The sequence below is a fragment of the Crassostrea angulata genome, chromosome 4 (assembly GCF_025612915.1).
Source record: "Crassostrea angulata isolate pt1a10 chromosome 4, ASM2561291v2, whole genome shotgun sequence".
NCBI classification, from domain to species: domain Eukaryota; kingdom Metazoa; phylum Mollusca; class Bivalvia; order Ostreida; family Ostreidae; genus Magallana; species Magallana angulata.
In genome coordinates, this window is record NC_069114.1 from 41,213,801 (window position 1) to 41,234,150 (window position 20,350).

Genomic DNA, 20,350 nt, shown 5'->3' on the forward strand with positions numbered 1-20,350 from the left:
AAAACAATACGTGAAAGCCCCCCCCCCCCCCCACCGCCACCAATTCCTGTCTTCAACTCCTTAACTCATTTTACAGATAATACCATTGTTTATTGAAATGCACACATTTTTGTGAGCCTGTATGCAAAAAATAAGCAATTTTTTTTTTATCACAAAGCCACGAACAAAATAAAACACATTTGTGCTGTTTTGATGAGGGTTCCATTTGAAATACTACATGTAATAACTTGAAAGGATTTCCGTAGGCTATTTTGCTATCTGGATCGGCAAATGTTCGAGACTCTCGGTGTCAGTACACGTAGTTTTTGGAAATCGTCGATTTTCTTTTTATTAATTAATATCAAGAACTACCAGTTCATTTATACACTATATACATAAACACTTTATACAACAGATTTAAAAAAAAAAAGAAGGAAAGTTAGATTACATATCACTTTGATTTTTGAATTGCTCCAGAACGCAGTTCACTTTTCAATTGCAGATAAGCCCGAATCTCAAAAACAATAGATGAGGCTTATAAAGAAATTTGAATTTTGCAGGGGGAGGGGGCTTGAGCCCCCTACCCCCCCCCCCCCCCCCCCATCCTAGATCTGCGGGTGCATGTACTTAAAAAACAACAACATATAAACCGATAAATAATTTTATAATCTTTAAACACAACAGTTTCAAAAAAATTAATGCCCTACACTTGCTTCGGTTAAAAAAAACACCATCTTTTCTACTAGTACTAGTAGTTCCCTGTTATGTAGTATTACAAACATGCCTAAGACTATGATGTAATCGGTTAAATTACTGTCCAGGACAAATATGCTTCGCCCTCCCTCCCCCCCCCCCCTTTGAATCCCCAACCAGGGCTCTGCCCTCGACCTGATAGGACTTAAGGCGGCCCCTGGACCTCCGGTCGCAATGGATTTGCCTCACTAAAATGTCTCCTCCGGAAACAAGCCCAAATCTCCGGAAAAATGCCTGTATCCTCAAGTGATAGGCTGCATGCATATGTCTTGCAGGGAGATGTAGCCTTTAGAGTGCTCTAAAAGTTGTTGGTTTATTATAAATACACTTAAATATCTTAACATTGGCATAAAAAAATTGGCAAATATATTATAGTAACAGCAAATGGTATGGGAGCTTGTGTCCATACATCTTCCCAAGGGTTTCTGATCCGCTCCTCTACATATACTACAGCGGAGCGGATCGGACCCTTGACATGGGAAGGGCGTCCAAACTCGTTGGATACATATTTACCCCAATCACCAGTTACTTTGCATTGTATTATATGTATAAACCGAACCAGGCATAGCGCCAAACTGGACATGCTCTTCATCCATAATATTGCCATAACCTTGACCTTCAGAGCGACCGGCGAAGGTCAAGGGAACGGACTATAATAAGCAGATACTGTTTTTGCCAAAAAAATTGACATATAATAAGACTCAGGCAATTCTTTCCTTCCCAATGTAATATTGATACTACTTTTGGCAGGGGCACTGGTATTAGCGCGGCGACCATGCTCGTTTGTCGTCGCCGTGGACACAGGGGCTAATGTAAGATCGTCAACAGATTTCAGACAATGCTCGTCTATTGTATCTACAGATTATGCATTTCTATGATGACAACAGCTCTAAATAATTTCAAACACGCTTGACCTTCAAAGACCTCGGACCATATCAAATTTAGTTAATGTTTAAATAATTGTCTTGCAAGCCAATTAATTATTACTTCTCCTTATACATTTCTTCACATAAAAAACGACATTTGATTTAATTTGTCACTGGTATGTTCCAATATATAGTTGAAGATCTAGAAGCAATGGGTTGCCATCAATACTTCAGCGTATGATTATTCCAAATAAAAACGAACTTCAAAATCAAACTCGTGCACCATAATGCAAATCGACAAAACAAAACAATCATATTCTAAAAATGACTGGCAGACCGCTATTTTAAACTTGTAAGTTCTAATTATATCAACCATTGCATAATTAAAAATTCTCAAACCAATGTAAACATCTACAAAACACCACCAACCACCAATCACACTCCAAAAGATGATTTGGCTACCTCTTAAATAAAAAAAATAAAATAAAATTTAGTAGCCTGTTAAATCCATTCTGTACCATAGACATAAGGATGCTGATTGTTTCTGCCACGTCTATTTACTTTCTTCTGTAAGAACATGAATTTTTAACTACATTGAGTTCATCTAATAATTCTGAGAGACGGACGGACGAACCAATTGAAATTCAAAATGTGTTGGTGCATTTGTGCCGTTGCCAGTTTCGTGCGCGGATCCAGACAATTTTTGCAAGGTGGAGGGGGAGGCAAGGGATGATTTTGTTTTCCAGTCGGGTCCAAGGTCCGTTTCAGAAATTAAACACTGTGAATTTATTAAATTTGAATTTTCCAAGGAAGGGGCTGATTCCCGACCCCCCCCCCTTAAATCCGCGCATGAAACGTACACACCATGCACGTCGGTTAGCCTTCTGCTGATAAAAACAACTGGTCATCCATTTTCATTTCAAAATGATTTCCTCATAATATAGAGGAGAAATGTAGAGTGTTTGCTTCTTAGTAAGTCTTGAGTATCAAAGTGACGGAACCTGACTTTTTGGCAGTTGTTAAACTGTATTTCATAACTGTGTTGTACTGTTTCTTCCGTATCTCAGGATTGCGCATTTTTTTTTATTAGGACTCACATTTATTCCAATCATGTCCAAATTTTGAATTATCGTTTAATTTCGCATTAATATTCAATTGTTTCCATATGCCAACCCTTGTGTTAGCAATGAATAACATCGTCCGTTCATCAATCAACATGGTATTTTTTTTTAAGGTTTCCTACTACAATTCAAAATTGTCAAAAACCGATAAGACCTTTACATAAATGAAACAAACACAGGTACATCTGATGTTTTATCATTCTTTACTGACGTCATTGCGTGCTATGGCACTGCCTTCATCATACACAACCTTTCTCATCACATTAACTGTGGACTACATGTCTATGTTACATAATTTACAGTTGTCACACATTAACAAACATCAGGTACAGGGTGGGGTAAAAATGACTGTCATCACATTAAACTTAAAACTAAGATGATTTGGCCAAGGCTGTACCAAGACAGACCTACCTTTTGTACAATGCTGTAGACCAAAAGTTAAAGCAGATTCCTGTCGACTCTATCACAGAACAAGAAAAAATGGTTACGGTACAAATAATGTACAGTGTAAATGATAGATTACATCAAATGTGACCTTGATCCCCAACTTTATAATATTTAAAAGATAATAATGGTGTAGGCATAGATAAATGATCTGAATACTGCATTTTCATACACTTGTACACAGAAAAACATTGAAACTGTATCTAATGAACAAATCTATGATGTATATAGTGAGGAAAAACAAACCTCCTTACTACTTCTAATGTTCTTTTGCACCTTTACACTTAAAATAACATCATAATACATTTTGTACTTCTTGAAAGAAGATATAGATACATGTTTGCTGTACTCTGAGAGGGAACCATGTTCAGTGCAAAGATTTTAAAGAATGACTATAAACTTGGGATGTTAACTGCTCATGTTTACGATTGTCTACACTTCACTTGGGAGGTTGGGTTCTCCTGTTTGTCTACACTAGCTACTGTCTAGACAATTACTTAATAAAGTTCACTAAACCTTACAACCCCAGAAAACTGAGAGGAACTCGCATTCATGTTCTTAAAAGTGATGGTACGAAGTATCTCATTTCAGGGCATCAATAAAAAGAAAATCTGAGATACATTGTAATTCTATTATTCTGGAACAATTGGAACATCAGTCAAAAATCAATTACCTTTATGTGTACCTCTTAACTCATAAAGATTTGAAAATGTGAAATGGGGAAATATTTTTAGAAATAAAAACCAAGCAATTTTTGTTTAAAAAAACAGTTAAAAATACAAAACCCACATCAATCAGACCTAAGTAAAAGAGAAAGAAAAAAAGAAGGAATCATTAAAGCATTTCTCTGCTAATTATGCATAAAACAAGGCACTTGACATTCTTAGCTTCCACTTCCAAAATGTTTCTTCATTGCCTGGAGCACACAGTGCAAGTTTCATTGCGAGTTCTGTACAGTAACAAAATAAATAGCACTTTTTCAGTTAACTCTCACTCGATCGTTTTTGCCAACACATTCTTTGAACTGCACTTTAAACTTCTGTGGAGATACTTTTACTCGTATGTACAAGAATTCAAAACATGCTAGTAGTAAACCAAGAATGATATCACTCCCAACATATATTTCTTCTTTCCACTTGATTGACTCTAAGTTGAGATATAAGTAATTGCCTTCGTTTGTATATCCTTTTTTCATTTGTGTCAGATTACAGACTAGGACATTTCACTGTCATATCTTTGCCCAGTTAGCTGGGAGGTTTCATGAGTCGACTGTTGTAGTCGTTCATGTTGGAGTGTTCCATGGGGGTCTGGAGGGAGTAGGCCCCCAGACTGACCGTGTCCTCCTCCTGGTACAGGGTGGTAGAGCTTGGGTAGCTACTCAGCATCGAGATGGAGTCCTGTAGATACAGAAAAGCAAACAATGGAATTCAATAAATAACCTAGATAGTAAGGTAAAAGTAGTGCAATTTTCTGGACACTCTGTTATGAATAAAAACATTCTCAAATTCACTCTTGGTATACAGTAAATGAGATAATTGAAATAGACTAACACTTGAATTCCTAAAATAAACTCGTAGCATTCATTTACAATCCTTTTGATTATACCTGTAACATTTTATAAGATTTGACGTTAATCATGAAGACCCTCCTCCCCTCTCCCCAAATAAATTTATACTTTAATTAAAATTAAATGTTTCTTACCAAAGTATAATTTGAGTAAGTCTACATGTAATTATAGCTACAGATTTACCTGTCTATTTAGAATCAAAGTATTTCTAAGTCTACAGGTAATAACTTACAGTGAGGTCCATACAGCTGGCTTGTCTTCGGTTGAATAGATCACCACCACGTCGCGGCGTGCCCATCACATTGATAGTGTTGTGGTTGTTTTCATGGGAGAATGGACTGAGAACACTGGACACTGCTCTTTTTAATCTACTGGGTGTCTTGTTGAAGGAAAATGCCCTACTGACCCGTTTACCAATTCTACAAATAAAATATCACCAATATTCATCATTTGTTGTCGCAAATAATATTTTATCAAGTTAAATTATCCAGTAATTGACCTTGTGAAGTAATGATCACAGATTACACCTGTAGTAGCAAAAGAAAGGAAAATCCTAGCAATGACTGAAACACTGCTTTGATAAAATGTATTTGCTATTCTACTCAATGAACGTACTTGGCAGCCCTGCTGAACGTGCTCCTCCCCAGGATAGAGGTGTTGATTTGTAGGTCCCGCCCCTCCACTGTGGCAATCAGTCCCTCCTATTTCACATCAAAGAAAAAAGACAAATCAATGTTCATTCCTTAAACTTGCTATAAAGTTTGGAATATGTATGCATAGAATACCTCTGGTTTGTTCTGTTCACAATACCCAAGGTGGACTAAAAATTGTGTTCGATAATGTTACATATCATAGTAATTACATAGGTAATATACCATGATTTTTTACATGTAAAGTTTCTTTAGACCTTACCGGTATCTATTAAAGCCACTTAAATCAACCGGTATATTAAAGATATGCAGTCTGCATATTATTGTATATATGGCTCCATAAGTTCTGTGTCTTTAACTGATATTTCATCTAACATGTACATGTATGTATGATATTTATTTGAAATTAATAAATCCACATTTTAGCACTGATCTGATTTTGACAGTTCATACATACATAACATACAAACACGTTTGTATGCATGACATTCCACCAAAGATGCTAAATAGACTACAATTGTATGCCATTTGTTAAAGTGGAGAGAAAGACAACACCTTGCTCACACAAGAGGATCATACAAATCGCACTCACGTGATCAGCCAGGCACTTGGTCTGGGCGATTGATTTGGCCAGGGAGGTCAGGAACTGAACTTTGTTTACATCCGTCTCATCCACCATGAAACTGTAAAGCTTGTCTTTGTCATCAGGATGTGATTTAAAAATGATTCCGAAACTGTTCTGACAATCTGCAATTCCAAAGCATCATTGATATACAAGTATATAGAGCTGAAACAAATACCATAAATCAGTATTCGAATATTCGTGAGTGCTATTCGATTCGTATTCGAATATTCGTAGACGTCATAGACAATGCATTAAGCATATATGATAGTTTGTATTACTAAGTGGGTGTATGTGTTGACGGCTTAAACATGTCAGTTCGAAGTTGACACTTAATGCATGCATGAGTATCCATTGAATTGGGTGCGCATTTAATATTTATGCAAATAATAATATACTGATTTTTTTTTTAAATTTCCATCAACTACAATCAAAAGATTTATTACTTCTTTAATAATATACTGCAGTCCTGACTCCTGTATGAGACCAATACGTAACTTCGTAAGTCAGTCCAAATATTTCCGCCATGTTTTATATATAGTATTAAAAAGAAAACTGATAACGCTCATAACTCCGGAAATGTTCTGTTAATTTAAAAAAAAAACAAATTATATCGAGGTATCTTTTAAAAAAAAATTCGATATTAACTCTCCGTAGCCCAGACTCGTTCAAACAGTTAAGTAATTTTTTTCTTCAGCGTCTGACATGAATTGAAAAATCCAGAATGTTTGTCTCCGTTCGATGTAAACCCTGCTTTTACTTTCAAGGTAAACAAGCATGGCGGAAGAGTCTATTACTGGGTTAAGTAATAGACTCTACCAAGCATGGCAGTCATAGATGGCTTTATCTTTACTTTCGTTCCGAGTAAAATGAAATAACACGATCTGCATAGTTTACAGTACTTGATATGGGTGTTTAACATGTGATCGAATATTCGAATCCTAAATATACATTCGAATATTAGAAATTAACTATTCATTCGCGAATATTCGAACATTCGTTTCAGCTCTACAAGTATATGTAAATTTTATTCTTTATATGTTAAAATCAATTATGATCCTTTTATCTGTAGAAAAGACCTTATTGAAACATTGACAGTTTTGCTATTCCAGTCATGGCATGAACACAGTAAAAATGACTCAAACTAAAATATCTTTCATTTTCACAGAAACTAACTCCTGCTTACAGTGTCCTTGTGTATTAATTACACACAGCCCTACCTTCTGACTCCCTGTAGTTGATGATCCGTTTGAGCGTCTTCAGTTGTAACAGACCCAGGTGTTTGTACGGCTTCTGGGGACTCCTCCTGAGGGCGGGGCTCTTGGCAGTACTACCATGCTTGGTTCTCCTCTTACAGATCTAATAATATATGTGCATATATAAGTAAAGGTTCGGGAAACACTGAACAAACCTACAAAATAGCCATGAACATGTATCAATTCATCTTAATATTTATTTTTTACTGCAGAATCAATTATAATTGTTGTGACTCAGTTTTAGAGGTTTTTCATGGCTACTCCTTATCCACAATTTATTATCTTTGATAGAACCATTTTAATGAGACCTTGGACTTTCAGTTGGATGTAGCTATCTATTTCTTGTGTCAAAACAAGTTAAAAATGACGCGATTTCAAGCTTAATATGCACCGATTGCGTAGTCTTAGCTCAAAATCCAGACAAATCTTGTTGATTTCAAAGAGCCATAACTGAGTGGCCAGCAGTGAAATAGACAGGCCTATGTCACATTGCTGTTTGACACAACTACCCAAAGTCCAAGCTTTTGTTAAAATGGTTCTAAATCATTAAACTCAGTATTGTACATGTACATAGGAGTAAATCCACAAAATTAAATCCAAACCAATCATTTTTGAAAATTCACAAAAACTGGCCTATATGAATTTAATAATTTGACAGTAAATATTAATTCATTGGTTACAAACCTCTAGCGTATCTGTAAATAGAAACAAGGACAGAGGGAAGTTTCGTCCACTCAGCTCGTCCGACAGTTCTATCACATCAGCCTTCGTCACAAAACTCCGATGGGAGGACAAAATTGTTGCCTGCAGTATAAAGGCATAAACAAATAAGTAGTCTTCCTACTTCTTTACAACAAAAGCATTCTATGAATACTATGAAATAAACATACACTATGTACATGTGTTATATGAATCCATACACAAATATGTATAAATGTTTAAGAACATCTTAATTGTGATGCAAATGCATAAATCTATCTACCATTGACTTTATTCATCATTCTAAATGATTTAAGAATCAAAATCGCAATTGCAAATTACATGTAGTAAAGGCCATAGAATTAATCTTTTATAATAAAATGTAAAACAACTTGAAATTACTAAAGCTACAGATACCAGAAGAAAAGCAAAGAATACTGTAATCATATTATATTTGGCGTGTACGATATTTGGTGGAAATTTGTTTTTAAACAAGTTGGCGTTGATTTGAATTAGCGTAATCCTGAAAGTGACTATTCTTATACATATGTGCATGGCATTTACCGCTGTGCTTGATTAAGCAGAAGCTGCATTCCGCCAAATGCACTAAATAGAATACACAGCCAAATGTAGTACGTTTACAGTATAATTTACAATAGATACAATAGCGTCTAAACAGAAATACTTACCGGACAATTATCAATTTCATTCATAATATCAAACATCACAACCTGGTTTTCTGTTTTCCTCTTATCTTCATTGATATGTCTGTAAACAGAAACCATGAAATGTGTCATTTCTATATACATAGATGTACATTTCATAGATGTAAACTTCATTTAGCAATGAAAAGAAAAGTGTGCTTACGTCATAATTTCTTTAAGAAGATCAATTGCATTTTCCAGTCTTTCATAATCTGGGTTATCTTGACTGGTTTTCTTTAAAATATCTGCAATAAAGAAAACAGCTGTACTTTTCTAAAAAAGGAATGGCAGATATGTTGACTAATCACAAATTTATTTGCTAGATGACATTAGATATGTCGGGGCCAACACTTTCTGAGCCCTTGTGACTGCTCCAGCAATTATGATTAATTTAATTATCAAATTACCAGTAGTGCCAAGTACATTTTTTTTTTTTACAGATTTTATGATTTCTTTAAAATCATTAAGTTTTGTTAATTTAAATGTAACATCACTCAGTCAAATTTTTTTTTTATAATTTTTGGTATAATTAATTTTGCATTTAAGGTACTCTAAATAAACTTAAATCTTCAAGAGTTAATATTTCTAGTCAATACCATTTCAGTGATCAGACATTACCTCCCAAAAGAAGCGACACACTGGGCAGTCTCTGTACGGGCCGAATCAACAGCTCCGTCAAACTCTGACGCCCACACTCAGGCTTACTCTGACACACCTGTAACACACAACACATATATTAAAGAGTTCTTACGACACACCTGTAATACACAACACACATATATATCAAAATATTTCTGACAAATTCTACATCCTTACATTTAAAGGATTACTTGTAGATATAAACCATTTTCAAAAAATAAAAAAATAGGAAGAAAATCATGGAATGTGGTAGGAGTGATATCCAACATGACTGATGGCCATGTTCTGAGCCCAATCTGAGGCAGTCCATTGTGCCAGAGAAAGGCTAATAAATAAAAACCCACCAAACAGCATACTCAGTGAATCGATCTTACCTTGAGGAAAGCATGGAATCTTGTATTGGATTTATCACATTTGGTTATGGTTTCCTTGGTCTGCTCAAAGTAATTCACAAATGGAGGATACGCTTTCAGCATGGCTTCAGCCTGAAAAGTACACCAATCAGAATTAATTAAAGATAAAACACCGTAAAAACAATATTTACTACAGAGGACTATCCAGAGGCCTGCGTAGCAGAATAGGTGCTCACAAACAGTTGTGTTATAGAGATTGGGAATTCCAGTGAGCACTCACATGTGCATGTTCAACTGAACACATATCAAGAAAGAAACTGCAAATATTTTTTTTTTGCTCTAATTACTGTTTGAAGACAAATCTGATCTAAACAAGTGTCAAAATCTAACTAATGATACAACCAAACTGTCCTTACCACATATGAATTATTTTCTAATCAGTCTTTCTTGAAATGAGTCAAATGTCCTACTTACATGCTGTGATATGACCTGACCCACTAGACAATCTTCTGTCCAGTTTTCCATGAGGGCCATCAGTTCATCTTTGATTTCACAGTGGACTTTGTAGATGGGAGGAATGTTTCCAAAAATTAGTTTGATGTCTTGTGCAGCCAAAATGGCACCATGGTATTGATTGGGTTTCTCTATTTCAGATTTAAAAACCTACAAACATGACGATACAACGTAAAGTAATGCCATGGTGACAGTTAATGATTTCTGTTATAAGAAAATTCTGAAACAATGATTTCTAGAAATAATTTAAACACCTTACTGATACAGATTGGGCTTAATGTTTGAAGCAGTCTAATGTGCTAGTTATAAGGGAAAAATGCATTCCAGAATATCATATAAATTGACTTTACTTGCTTAATGCGTAGCATATGAATGCACACAAGCATCTAGACTTTATATTTTGTGATTTGTTGGAGCAATAGTTGTCCACTTAATAGATATACTGCAATTTGTACAGCTTACATTTAAAATGGTATGCAATATGGCCACATAGTTCTTCTCGGTTTGCAGTAACTCCATGACAACCTGTTGTCTGGGTGATAACTTGGATGGAACAGCCTTTGACTTCTCCTCAATCTCAGTTGTTTCTTTGAAAAGATTAATATATAATAACATAAGAGATACATGTACATGTAAATAAATAGTTGTCATGAAATACTTTTTGCTCTAACAGAAAGCCAACATTTAACTCACTTTTAAAGATATATAAATTTACGTGAGTTACATTTAATTCACTGTAAAACATGAGAGATCACATTTCATTCATACTAAATTGGATAAATTAACAAATTTCCAAATTAAGGTATGCTGTTAAATTGATAAAGACTGCAGCAATGACAAAGCACTAGGCTACAGAGACGAATACTCACCCGTCAGTACATCTGATTTATCTGGTGTATTGGAGGCGTCCAGGAATGAGCTAGGACTCATGGATATCCGGCTATACTCGCTACTGGAGCGCCGCTTGTAGAGAGGGGAGTCCAGCTCTCCTTCTGCGGCCAGCTGGGCAATATTCTCCTTAAGCCTCTTGCGTTTCCTTGACTTGGAGCCGGACATACATCGGCCAGGTGTAAACAAAGAACCAGGGGTTGTCTCCTATATTAATTCCAAGCAAAACAATAATAAAATCTTGGTTTCTTTACGTAATCGTCTTCACAATTTGATTAGGAGAAACATGACCTCTCATGTAAGTAGTACATAAATTTAATAGTACATTAATTCAAAGCAGTACTTTTTTCAAATTTTTTGTTTTTATTCCTAGCCAGCATTTCTTATGTTAAGTTTCCTTAAATATATTCTATGTAGTACATTTAAAAACCTAATTTTTTACCTTTTGATATTCATAAAACCTTTCATCTGAACAAGCTTCCATTTGTAGACTCCCCCAAAACCACTGCAAATGCACAGATATATTTTGACATTTATATGCATATATGTACATTTAATCAAATAAAAACAAAATTTTCAATTGCAATTAAATTTTGACACACATAATACAGAACAATACCTCAGCTCTGACAATGAAATGTGGAAGCACTATGTCTTTGGGTAGCACTGGAGTTTGCTGATCATCTACTACCAAATGTGTACAGTCCTCATCCCCTATCTCAGCAAATATTCCACCTGTATGAAGAAAGCTCATTATAAAAGGTACTTGTATTTTTTTTGTAAATTTTGTGTCATTCAAAAGATTACCTTAGCATTATCATCAATAGCAGACTACAGTATCAAACACCTTATTTAAAGGTAAGAAAAAGTAAGTTGTCTACATCTATTTTACAAATCTCACATTTAATACCATTACATCAGACTTTTTTTTTTTTTACAATTTGTGTCATTTCCTTTAGAGTGAATTTTGTATGAATATATGTGTATTGAAAAAGAGATTACAATGTACATGTAATCTTTGTAGCAAAACTGCATTTTAAAAAGTCAATTTTGAATATCACGTATTAATTCAATATCAAAGAATATCACAAACCATTTTCTACAGTCAATTCTTCCATATGCTTCTTTTCTTCCTCCGTAAAACCATAAAAACACAAGCAGCATTTGTAAAATGGGGGTACCCTGTATTGTACCTGAAAAAAGGAAAAACGTTACCATTCTGATTCAACTGCTATAATTTGTAAACATAAAAATTAAAAAAAGTTGTACTTCAAATAATTGTTTTAACTGCAGTTAAAAGTAACATATACACATGATACATGCACATATCAAGATGATGATTTGAATGAAACTAACACAGGTTAGCCATTACACACCATTTTGTCATCGGCTTTTATTCCCACCACATCTTTGTCTGCCCATACTTTGTAGATCCAGTCTGGTTTGACAATAGGAGTCCCTAAACTACTGGCAAGCTACAATTACAACCACAGAGAATACAGGAAAATGAACTACTAGTAGCTATCCTACACACATATACATGTGTCTGTTATTCCAATTAGCATAACAGTTACTCAATACAATATGTACAAATTTATTAAACATAACCCTGATAATTTTTTTAAAAATAATTGATCCCCCCTCCCCCAAAAAGCGTAATGATAAATGATTATTGTAAATGATTATGGTAAATGCTTTTCATAGTGTACATGCATATCATCTCCTTTATACTCAGTATGAATCAATATTCAATAAGCCTTGTGAGGAATAATGCAGCCTCTTCTGTTTATATGACCAACCCAAATTTGCCATGAGATGCAGTCTGCTTTGAGTGACTTTGATGTACCCGGAATTTGGGACCGTCTGTGCGGTCCACTTTGATGACTTTGACTTACCCTGTATTTGGGACCGCCTGTGCAGTCTGCTATGAGGTGACTGACTTTGGCCTACCCTGTATTTGGGATGGCCTTTGCAGTCTGCTATAAGGTGAGTGACTTTGACCTTCCTGTATTTGGGACGACATACTATGAATTTGGGACCACCTCTGCAGTCTGCTATGAGGTGAGTGACTTTGACCTACCATGTATTTGGGACCATCTGTGCAGTCCGCTATGCGTTGAGTGACTTTGACCTACCCTGTATTTGGGACCGTCTGTGCAGTCTGCTACTTTGACCTACCATGTATTTGTGACTGTCTGTGCAGTCTGCTATGAGATGAGTGACTTTGACCTACCCTGTACTTGGGACCGTCTGTGCAGTCCGCTATGCGTTGAGTGACTTTGACCTACCCTGTATTTGGGACCGTCTGTGCAGTCTGCTATGCGTTGAGTGACTTTGACCTACCATGTATTTGGGACCATCTGTGCAGTCCACTATGCGGTGAGTGACTTTGACCTACCCTGTATTTGGGACCGTCTGTGCAGTCTGCTATGAGATGAGTGACTTTGGCAGACACGTCTCTACGTATACTTCCTCCCATGTGGTGCACTATCTCTGCAAGGGGTCTCTAAGAAAACATAAATGACACACCATTGGGTATACAAAATCCCACAACTACATCAGTAAGTCAGGCAAACATACAAATACATGAGTAACTGAAAGCAATATGAGCTGTAATTTTTAGAATTTTTTTTTGCTGCAAAAACCTGCTAGTATGATAAGTCTGCATATAACTTAAACTTTAATGATAAATAAGATTTGAAAAAATCATTAATTTTTGTCAAAGGAATCAAGGAAATATTTCTCTTCTAAGGAATATATAGACAATCAATTTTTGTACAGGACAACAATAATTCAATTTTGCTCCAAATAAGGCTTCTTAACGGCATTTTCCACAAAAATATGGCTAACAGAAATTTAAAAACCAAGATATTTTTGTCATTTAAGTAAAAAAAAAATATTCAACATGAAAAATGCAGCTCATATTGCTTGAACAACTCCTTTCAGAAATCCTTTATAGAAGAAAATGGTAATTTTACAAAAAGTTGCATAAATTCAAAAGAAATTGATGTTTCGAAGCTATATTCTATGACTAGTAGCTTTATTACAGAAATTTGAGACAGTCTACAACTAGTGATGGGCCGATTATCGCCGACAATCGAAAGTCGGTCGCTAAATGTCTCCCGATGTCGATGATCGATTAAGATTTTCATAATCGATTATTTAAATTTTTTGTTAATAAAAACGTAAGTTACGAAAATTCTTCGTACGACTTGACTTTTTCCAAACATCAAAAGGAAAATACCGGTAGGTTTAAACAAAATGGCAGCGCGATGTGCAAGTCTCACGTGACACGTACGAGGCAAATGCCACTAATCAAGATCCCAACAATAACATGACTCAGGAAATATTTCCATATCCAAATACAAACTTTAAATCCTTTTGGATTGTTGACTTGCTCATTTTCTTGAATAAAACCCTTGAACATTGAAGTGGTATGTCATGCCACTCGGCCAGTAGTAAACTTTATAGTCACGATGTTAAAATGTTAAATTGTTTTGGTTTAATGATTTGAAATAGGATTTGAACTCTGAATTTCAAATTAATTTGTTATATTTTAAATTGTTTATGTTTATTGTTTGAAGTTTTTGAACTTGTTCCTAACTTCTTAGTCACTATAAATGGTACAATTCCTAGTTTTCTTTTATACTAACCAGGTGCAGTAAATTAGATTGTATGTGCATACATGTAATAATATATAAATTTTATTAAGATATTTGATTTATTTGAAAAAATATTTAATAATTTCAAACAACTGAAACAAGTATATATTACTGTATATACAACGCAATATGCAAGTTTTTGTTCAGAGTTTCATTCAATTTAACATAATTTGAAAATTTTCGATTATTTAATCGATTATACACTTTCGATTATTTCCGATAATCGATTATGAAAATTTTCCGATTTCCCATCACTATCTACAACTCTATATGATTACGCATTTGTTTAATAACTTTATATGCTTTCTCTACCCTGCAAACTTTGATTTCAAAATTGATTAAAATTCATTAAGACAGTCAGATTTAGACCTATAGCATGAGATGTCGATTAAAAATATAAATATCTTAACATCAGAGCTCTGTTAATTTACGATCGTTTTGTACAGAAACTGTAAATATAACAATAAATTAGTTACATACAGCCTCTTGTTTGTCCAAACCAGTGAAGCACAAAATAACTCCCTCCATGGCCGTGTTGTACAATGGTCGGGAATGACAGGGCACCTCCTACAGAGAGATGTAGATTTCTTATGTCATAACTCATTTATTATGAAATTCATCAAAACATCCAAAACCAGTAAAAAAATTCATCATACACAACATTTTACAGGTAGCTAAATATGTAGCAATTATTTGTACAGATCCTGGAAAATCAATAACTTTTATTTTTCAAATTACAGACATTTTATACTATTACAGAATTACTTAATTTCCCACAAAATTTTAATAACACAAACCTTATTTTCTTTGGCACAGTGATAGATGACGGGGGGACCCACTATGTTAGCCTCTGCTTTGGAGAGGTTGTGAAAGACATCTCCCTCGAACTCTGACAAAACAAACACGGTTTCTCTCTCCGAGGCAGTCTGTATGAAGTCTGTACCTGTGTCAGATTTCCGGGGCTTTATACCCAAACTCTGTAAAATACAGTTGTCAATGCATAGGGATGTTCAAACAATGGGTGCAGTTCTAAAGGTCTTCATAGTTTTTATTAATCACAAATTTTTAATGTTATTATCTTTAATGGGTAATGATGATAAATATCGGAAATTTTAATGAGCAAAAAAGTTACTTTGAAGTTCATCTAAATTCCAATAACAACAGAGAGAGAGATGTAATACTCTAACAATGGAACAACAATGCGCAAGATTATGTCCTTGTAAAAAAAAAAAAGGACCGTCTTATCTGCACGTACACAAACACATCAATACTTCTACTATCATTCAGTCTTTGGAAATAGCTGCTGTTTTGGGGAACAATAAACTTGATTTTGCCTGAATAGCCAGTGAAGATAAGTCATTATATATCCCATGCAACTCTTACTTTTAAAGCTGCCCTCAATTCTTCATTCTCCTGAGTAGTTTCCCCTACCAATACTACCTGCAGGGGCCTTTCCTCTGTAAAAAAGAGAATAATTTTTTTTTTTTTACAATAATTTCAAGAGGAATTTTTACATGGCGTGCAAAGAGAATATGCAAACTAATATAAATTAGAGTCAGCAATTTGATTTTAAATTTATTTTTACAATTTGTTTTCTATAAAGTTTGAATAAAATTAAATGAAAATTATCGTGTCAAAGTAAATAAAACTCCATCATGAAAAAATAAAAACTTGTTATAGTTTGTTAAATTTGTTAAAAGTTAAAGATTATTATGCCAGTTTATAAACAAAACACCAAAAAACAACAGTCAGTTTTAAAGCTGCTTGGACCGATTGTACAGCAAAACTCGGTTATAACGAAGTCACTGGGACCTAAGAAATTACTTCGTTTTATCCGTAATTCGTTATAACCGTATAAGAAATTCATTAAATTTACATAGCTGGGGATCCAAGATGACTTCGCTATGTCCGTGAATTCGCAATATCCGTGTTCGTACTAAACGAGTTTTACTGTATATGTAAATTTTTTTTTGACAGTTTTACCAACAATGAAAGGCAATGCAGTAGTTTTCCGGATCTTTAAGTTAAACTTCTTAGAATTAAATGATGTAGAAAGTGTGTTTACACCACAAACTTTTCTAAGAAAAATTTAGTAACATAAAATTTTGCCCCTTATATTCGTCTCGATGTTGAAACACATGTCTGGTTATAATAGGTCTAAGACTTGGGTATTCACCACCAAAAATGTAAACTACTTTTACAAAAGTGATTCAGCTGATCAAAAATATCCATTGATCAGTTTGTGTACAAGGGACATATTCTACAAGACTTGTATTATTTTGTAAAAACTTTTTTAAAACTTTCTAAAAGAATTGGTTTGTTTAAGAAATTAAATTTGATGCTGCAATGGGAATTTTTTTTTTTAGACCAAACAGCTTTAAGGGTTTATATTTATAGTACCAGACTGTAATACATTTTGTTTATAAAAATAAATTGAATACACATATAATTTTACATATAATATTGCGAATTGACTTTTTACAAGATAAAGATATACATGTAACACACACTCTCACACAGCATATAAAATCCAGCACCCAGTTAACACATTAAATAGTACACAGTCTATTTAAGTATAATGAAGGAGGTATGAGACACAAGTCATGAAGATAAAAATCTGATTTTAATGTGCATGAAGAGACATATGAAAATAGTCAAAATATAATCTGACACTGTTTAAAAATCTATGAAAATTTACAATTTTCGACAATAAAATGCATTGAAATTTTGTTGTAATGATTAAAAATTACTGTGCCTTAAAGTTTCACTTTTGACTTTCAGATCAATAAAGCTCGTGCTCTAAATAATTGCACTACGTTAGACAGAAGTAAAAAATAAATAAAGTTTAATAGCCTGTATTTAATCTTATCTATAGACAACACGCATCCTGCACTTCTTTAAGAGGTTAATATCCTTTATAAATATCTTTTAAGCTTATTTTTTTCTGAATATTTGTAGATGATATGATACCCTTTTGTTGAGGAAATTAGAGAAGAAAAACAGTTAAGTTTTAGTAAAAAAACATGAGTGCATGCAGATATCTATAAGCAATATATTCTATATACAGTTAAAATTCCATATCTTGAACACTCATGTCTTGAATACTATGGATATGTTGAAGCGATTTGTACGGTAAGTCCCAACCACTTATTTTTTAAGTATTTTACTCTCGATATCTCGAATACTTGGATATCTCGAAGTTTTTAAACAGTCCCATCTAGTTCGAGTTAACAAAGTTTGACTGTATATTGTAAATAAACAGGTAAAAGACAGATACCAGAATGCTGTAAGATACAAGTAATTCTTTAAAATTTGTTCATGCTTATATTGTTGACTGCCTAAACAGTAACTTGATATACATATAGTTATCATATTTCTTCACTGTACCATAAATTGCTACACATAATTATACCAGCACCCATATGCAGTACCACAAGCACATACCATATATATATATATATATATATACATTTTGTAAACATGTATATTATGGGTGATTAGGTTATTGAATAGCTGTAGATAAGGTATATATGTAAATCATATATATTGCTACTTGCTTTCATGATTACAAATGACATACCCCTCATGTAATGTTTGTAGAATGACATTTTTGTCATAGGTGAGTGCCTTAAACGCAGAACACGTGTTGCCCCAATGTCATATGCTATAATAACAGAAAGATGACTTTGGCAAAGAAACAGGACCTAGGACACTTAAAGCACTCAATCAAAATTATCAAAATTTCCTAAACATGATGATGAATATGAATACACTGAAGTTTAGGAGATTATGTAAGGATAAATTTTGCTACCAAGGTCTCTACTCTTCCCTTTGGCAGATTAAGCTTAATTCATAACACCATCTAGATGTTTTTCTGAGTTATTTTGCTTGAAAAAAAAAACAAACCAAAGTTGTGGTCACAATGGTGACAATCTAATCAAAATTAGATTCACACACACACACACAATCCCTACACACAGGTACATGTAGCGATCTTATGTGAGCAATCAAAGGATCTAATTTTAATTAGAATGTGATAACAACAGTATAGCCTTAACGTACCTGTATTACAAAACAAATACTGCAGATACATTTTTCTAGCCTAACATACACGATCCATGTAACTTGCATTGCATGGTCAAAATTGCCAATTTTCTTACACTGTTTTTCCAAATATATGTGATAAAACCAAATAGCATTGGGTGCCCGTGCCACAATTACTGTGAACAAGATATCAAATAACAAAGGAAACTTCAACAACTAGATTTTATTCCCTAGATATGAAAGTCACAGGGGTTTTCCTGGCTTATTTTGGGCCCGTTTACCAGACCAATTACCAATAGAAAAATCAATATTTTCTATAAATAATAATTCAAGACTTTTCTTCCCAATCAGGTGTCGATCCATAGAGGTTGAAAAGAGCTCTTGATTTTTAAAGAAAAAAAAAAAAGAGAAAAATAATACAACTTTTTTATAGTTAAGTCATTAGAATCAATGTTTAACCTTGCTGATAATGAAAATACAAAAAGAAACAGATTTTTTCTTCACTTTTGTTTATATTTTTTTTGCATAAAAATGAAACTAGTAGTAGTTTTAAGATATTTATTATTCTCCCAATTTCAAATATTTATGCACCACTTTCCCAAATTCAATGGCCCCTGGACCAGTTTAACTGTTTAAAAAACAATTGGAAAAACCCTGTAAATCAGCTTAATCTGTGATGGGGGAAATAATCTCAAACAAACAAATCCGGTCCTTGGCTAGTGAAGATCGGATTAACAAGATAATCAAACTTCTCCATCATTTACCATTTTTTTTAATGTTGTGAAAAATGCAAAAGCATGTTTTAATGTAATGACATTGCACTGTTTGATTCACCCAATGTTCAGATTATAACACATTTTTGTGGATATGGTCTCAAATATTTACACAACAATGAATATTAGGATTTTGTTATTTAATAAAGGAAAAAAGAAACTGGTATGATGATTGTGGTTTTTAGCATAGGTGTAAATAAAAATTTTAAACAAATTGTCAAAAGTGAGGTCCATGGATGAATGAGCGCTTGTTGATCATGATAAGACACCAGACTCCGTTATCACTGCAGACTGCTAATTATTGACCCAATTAACATATACGCGCGATGATCTCAATAAAATTGCCCCATGTGAATACTGTACATACTTCAAATATGCTGTGAACATAAAAAGCTATAGAAAGGTAGTGATAGAACCATACCAAAACTGGAATTCAAAGAATGCAAACGTGACATGCAGAGAGCTCGAGAGGAGAGTTCCAAGCGACACTCTATAGATTTCTTTTTGTTTATCAAAACATATGGATCGCATGGATTAAGACTACAAAAACAATTAAAACAAGGAAATACAACTATACCGTCATCCTTCTTTGAAGCCTCGAGAGGCTTGGAATCCGTCGCCATTGTTGGCTTACTCCTTTGAAAATGGCGCTGTTTAAATCATACGACGATTTTGATTGGATGATCTGGGCAATTTTGTGAAGAAAAGATAAATTGTACTCGCGGCGTGCAAGAAATAAAATCATAAATTAAAATTTAATTATCGTTTTAAAGATCATATTAAAAAGACTGAAAAGGAAACGAATAGACTGTAACGT

General features: G+C 34.0%; 1 protein-coding gene across 2 annotated transcripts; it reads right to left on the minus strand.

The window, feature by feature from the left end:
* Positions 1 to 2,903: 2,903 nt before the first annotated feature.
* LOC128180420 (protein ECT2-like) lies at positions 2,904 to 20,317 on the minus strand. Of its 2 annotated transcripts, XM_052848529.1 has the most exons (23): positions 20,111 to 20,317; positions 18,297 to 18,380; positions 16,100 to 16,173; positions 15,514 to 15,693; positions 15,197 to 15,283; positions 13,453 to 13,560; positions 12,431 to 12,529; positions 12,148 to 12,247; positions 11,674 to 11,789; positions 11,497 to 11,559; positions 11,036 to 11,261; positions 10,629 to 10,753; positions 10,128 to 10,316; positions 9,675 to 9,785; positions 9,280 to 9,376; positions 8,825 to 8,906; positions 8,647 to 8,725; positions 7,943 to 8,062; positions 7,223 to 7,361; positions 5,973 to 6,127; positions 5,346 to 5,431; positions 4,963 to 5,149; positions 2,904 to 4,560 (listed from the first exon to the last, which is right to left on the minus strand). In XM_052848529.1, the coding sequence occupies exons 1-23, from the start codon at positions 20,154 to 20,156 to the stop codon at positions 4,408 to 4,410; spliced, it is 2,706 nt and encodes a 901-aa protein (XP_052704489.1). In that variant the 5' UTR covers positions 20,157 to 20,317; the 3' UTR covers positions 2,904 to 4,407. The 2 variants fall into 2 exon arrangements, with proteins under 2 accessions (XP_052704489.1, XP_052704490.1); XM_052848530.1 differs by lacking the exon at positions 18,297 to 18,380 and having other exon boundaries at positions 20,111 to 20,302.
* Between the last annotated feature and the right edge of the window lie 33 nt (positions 20,318 to 20,350).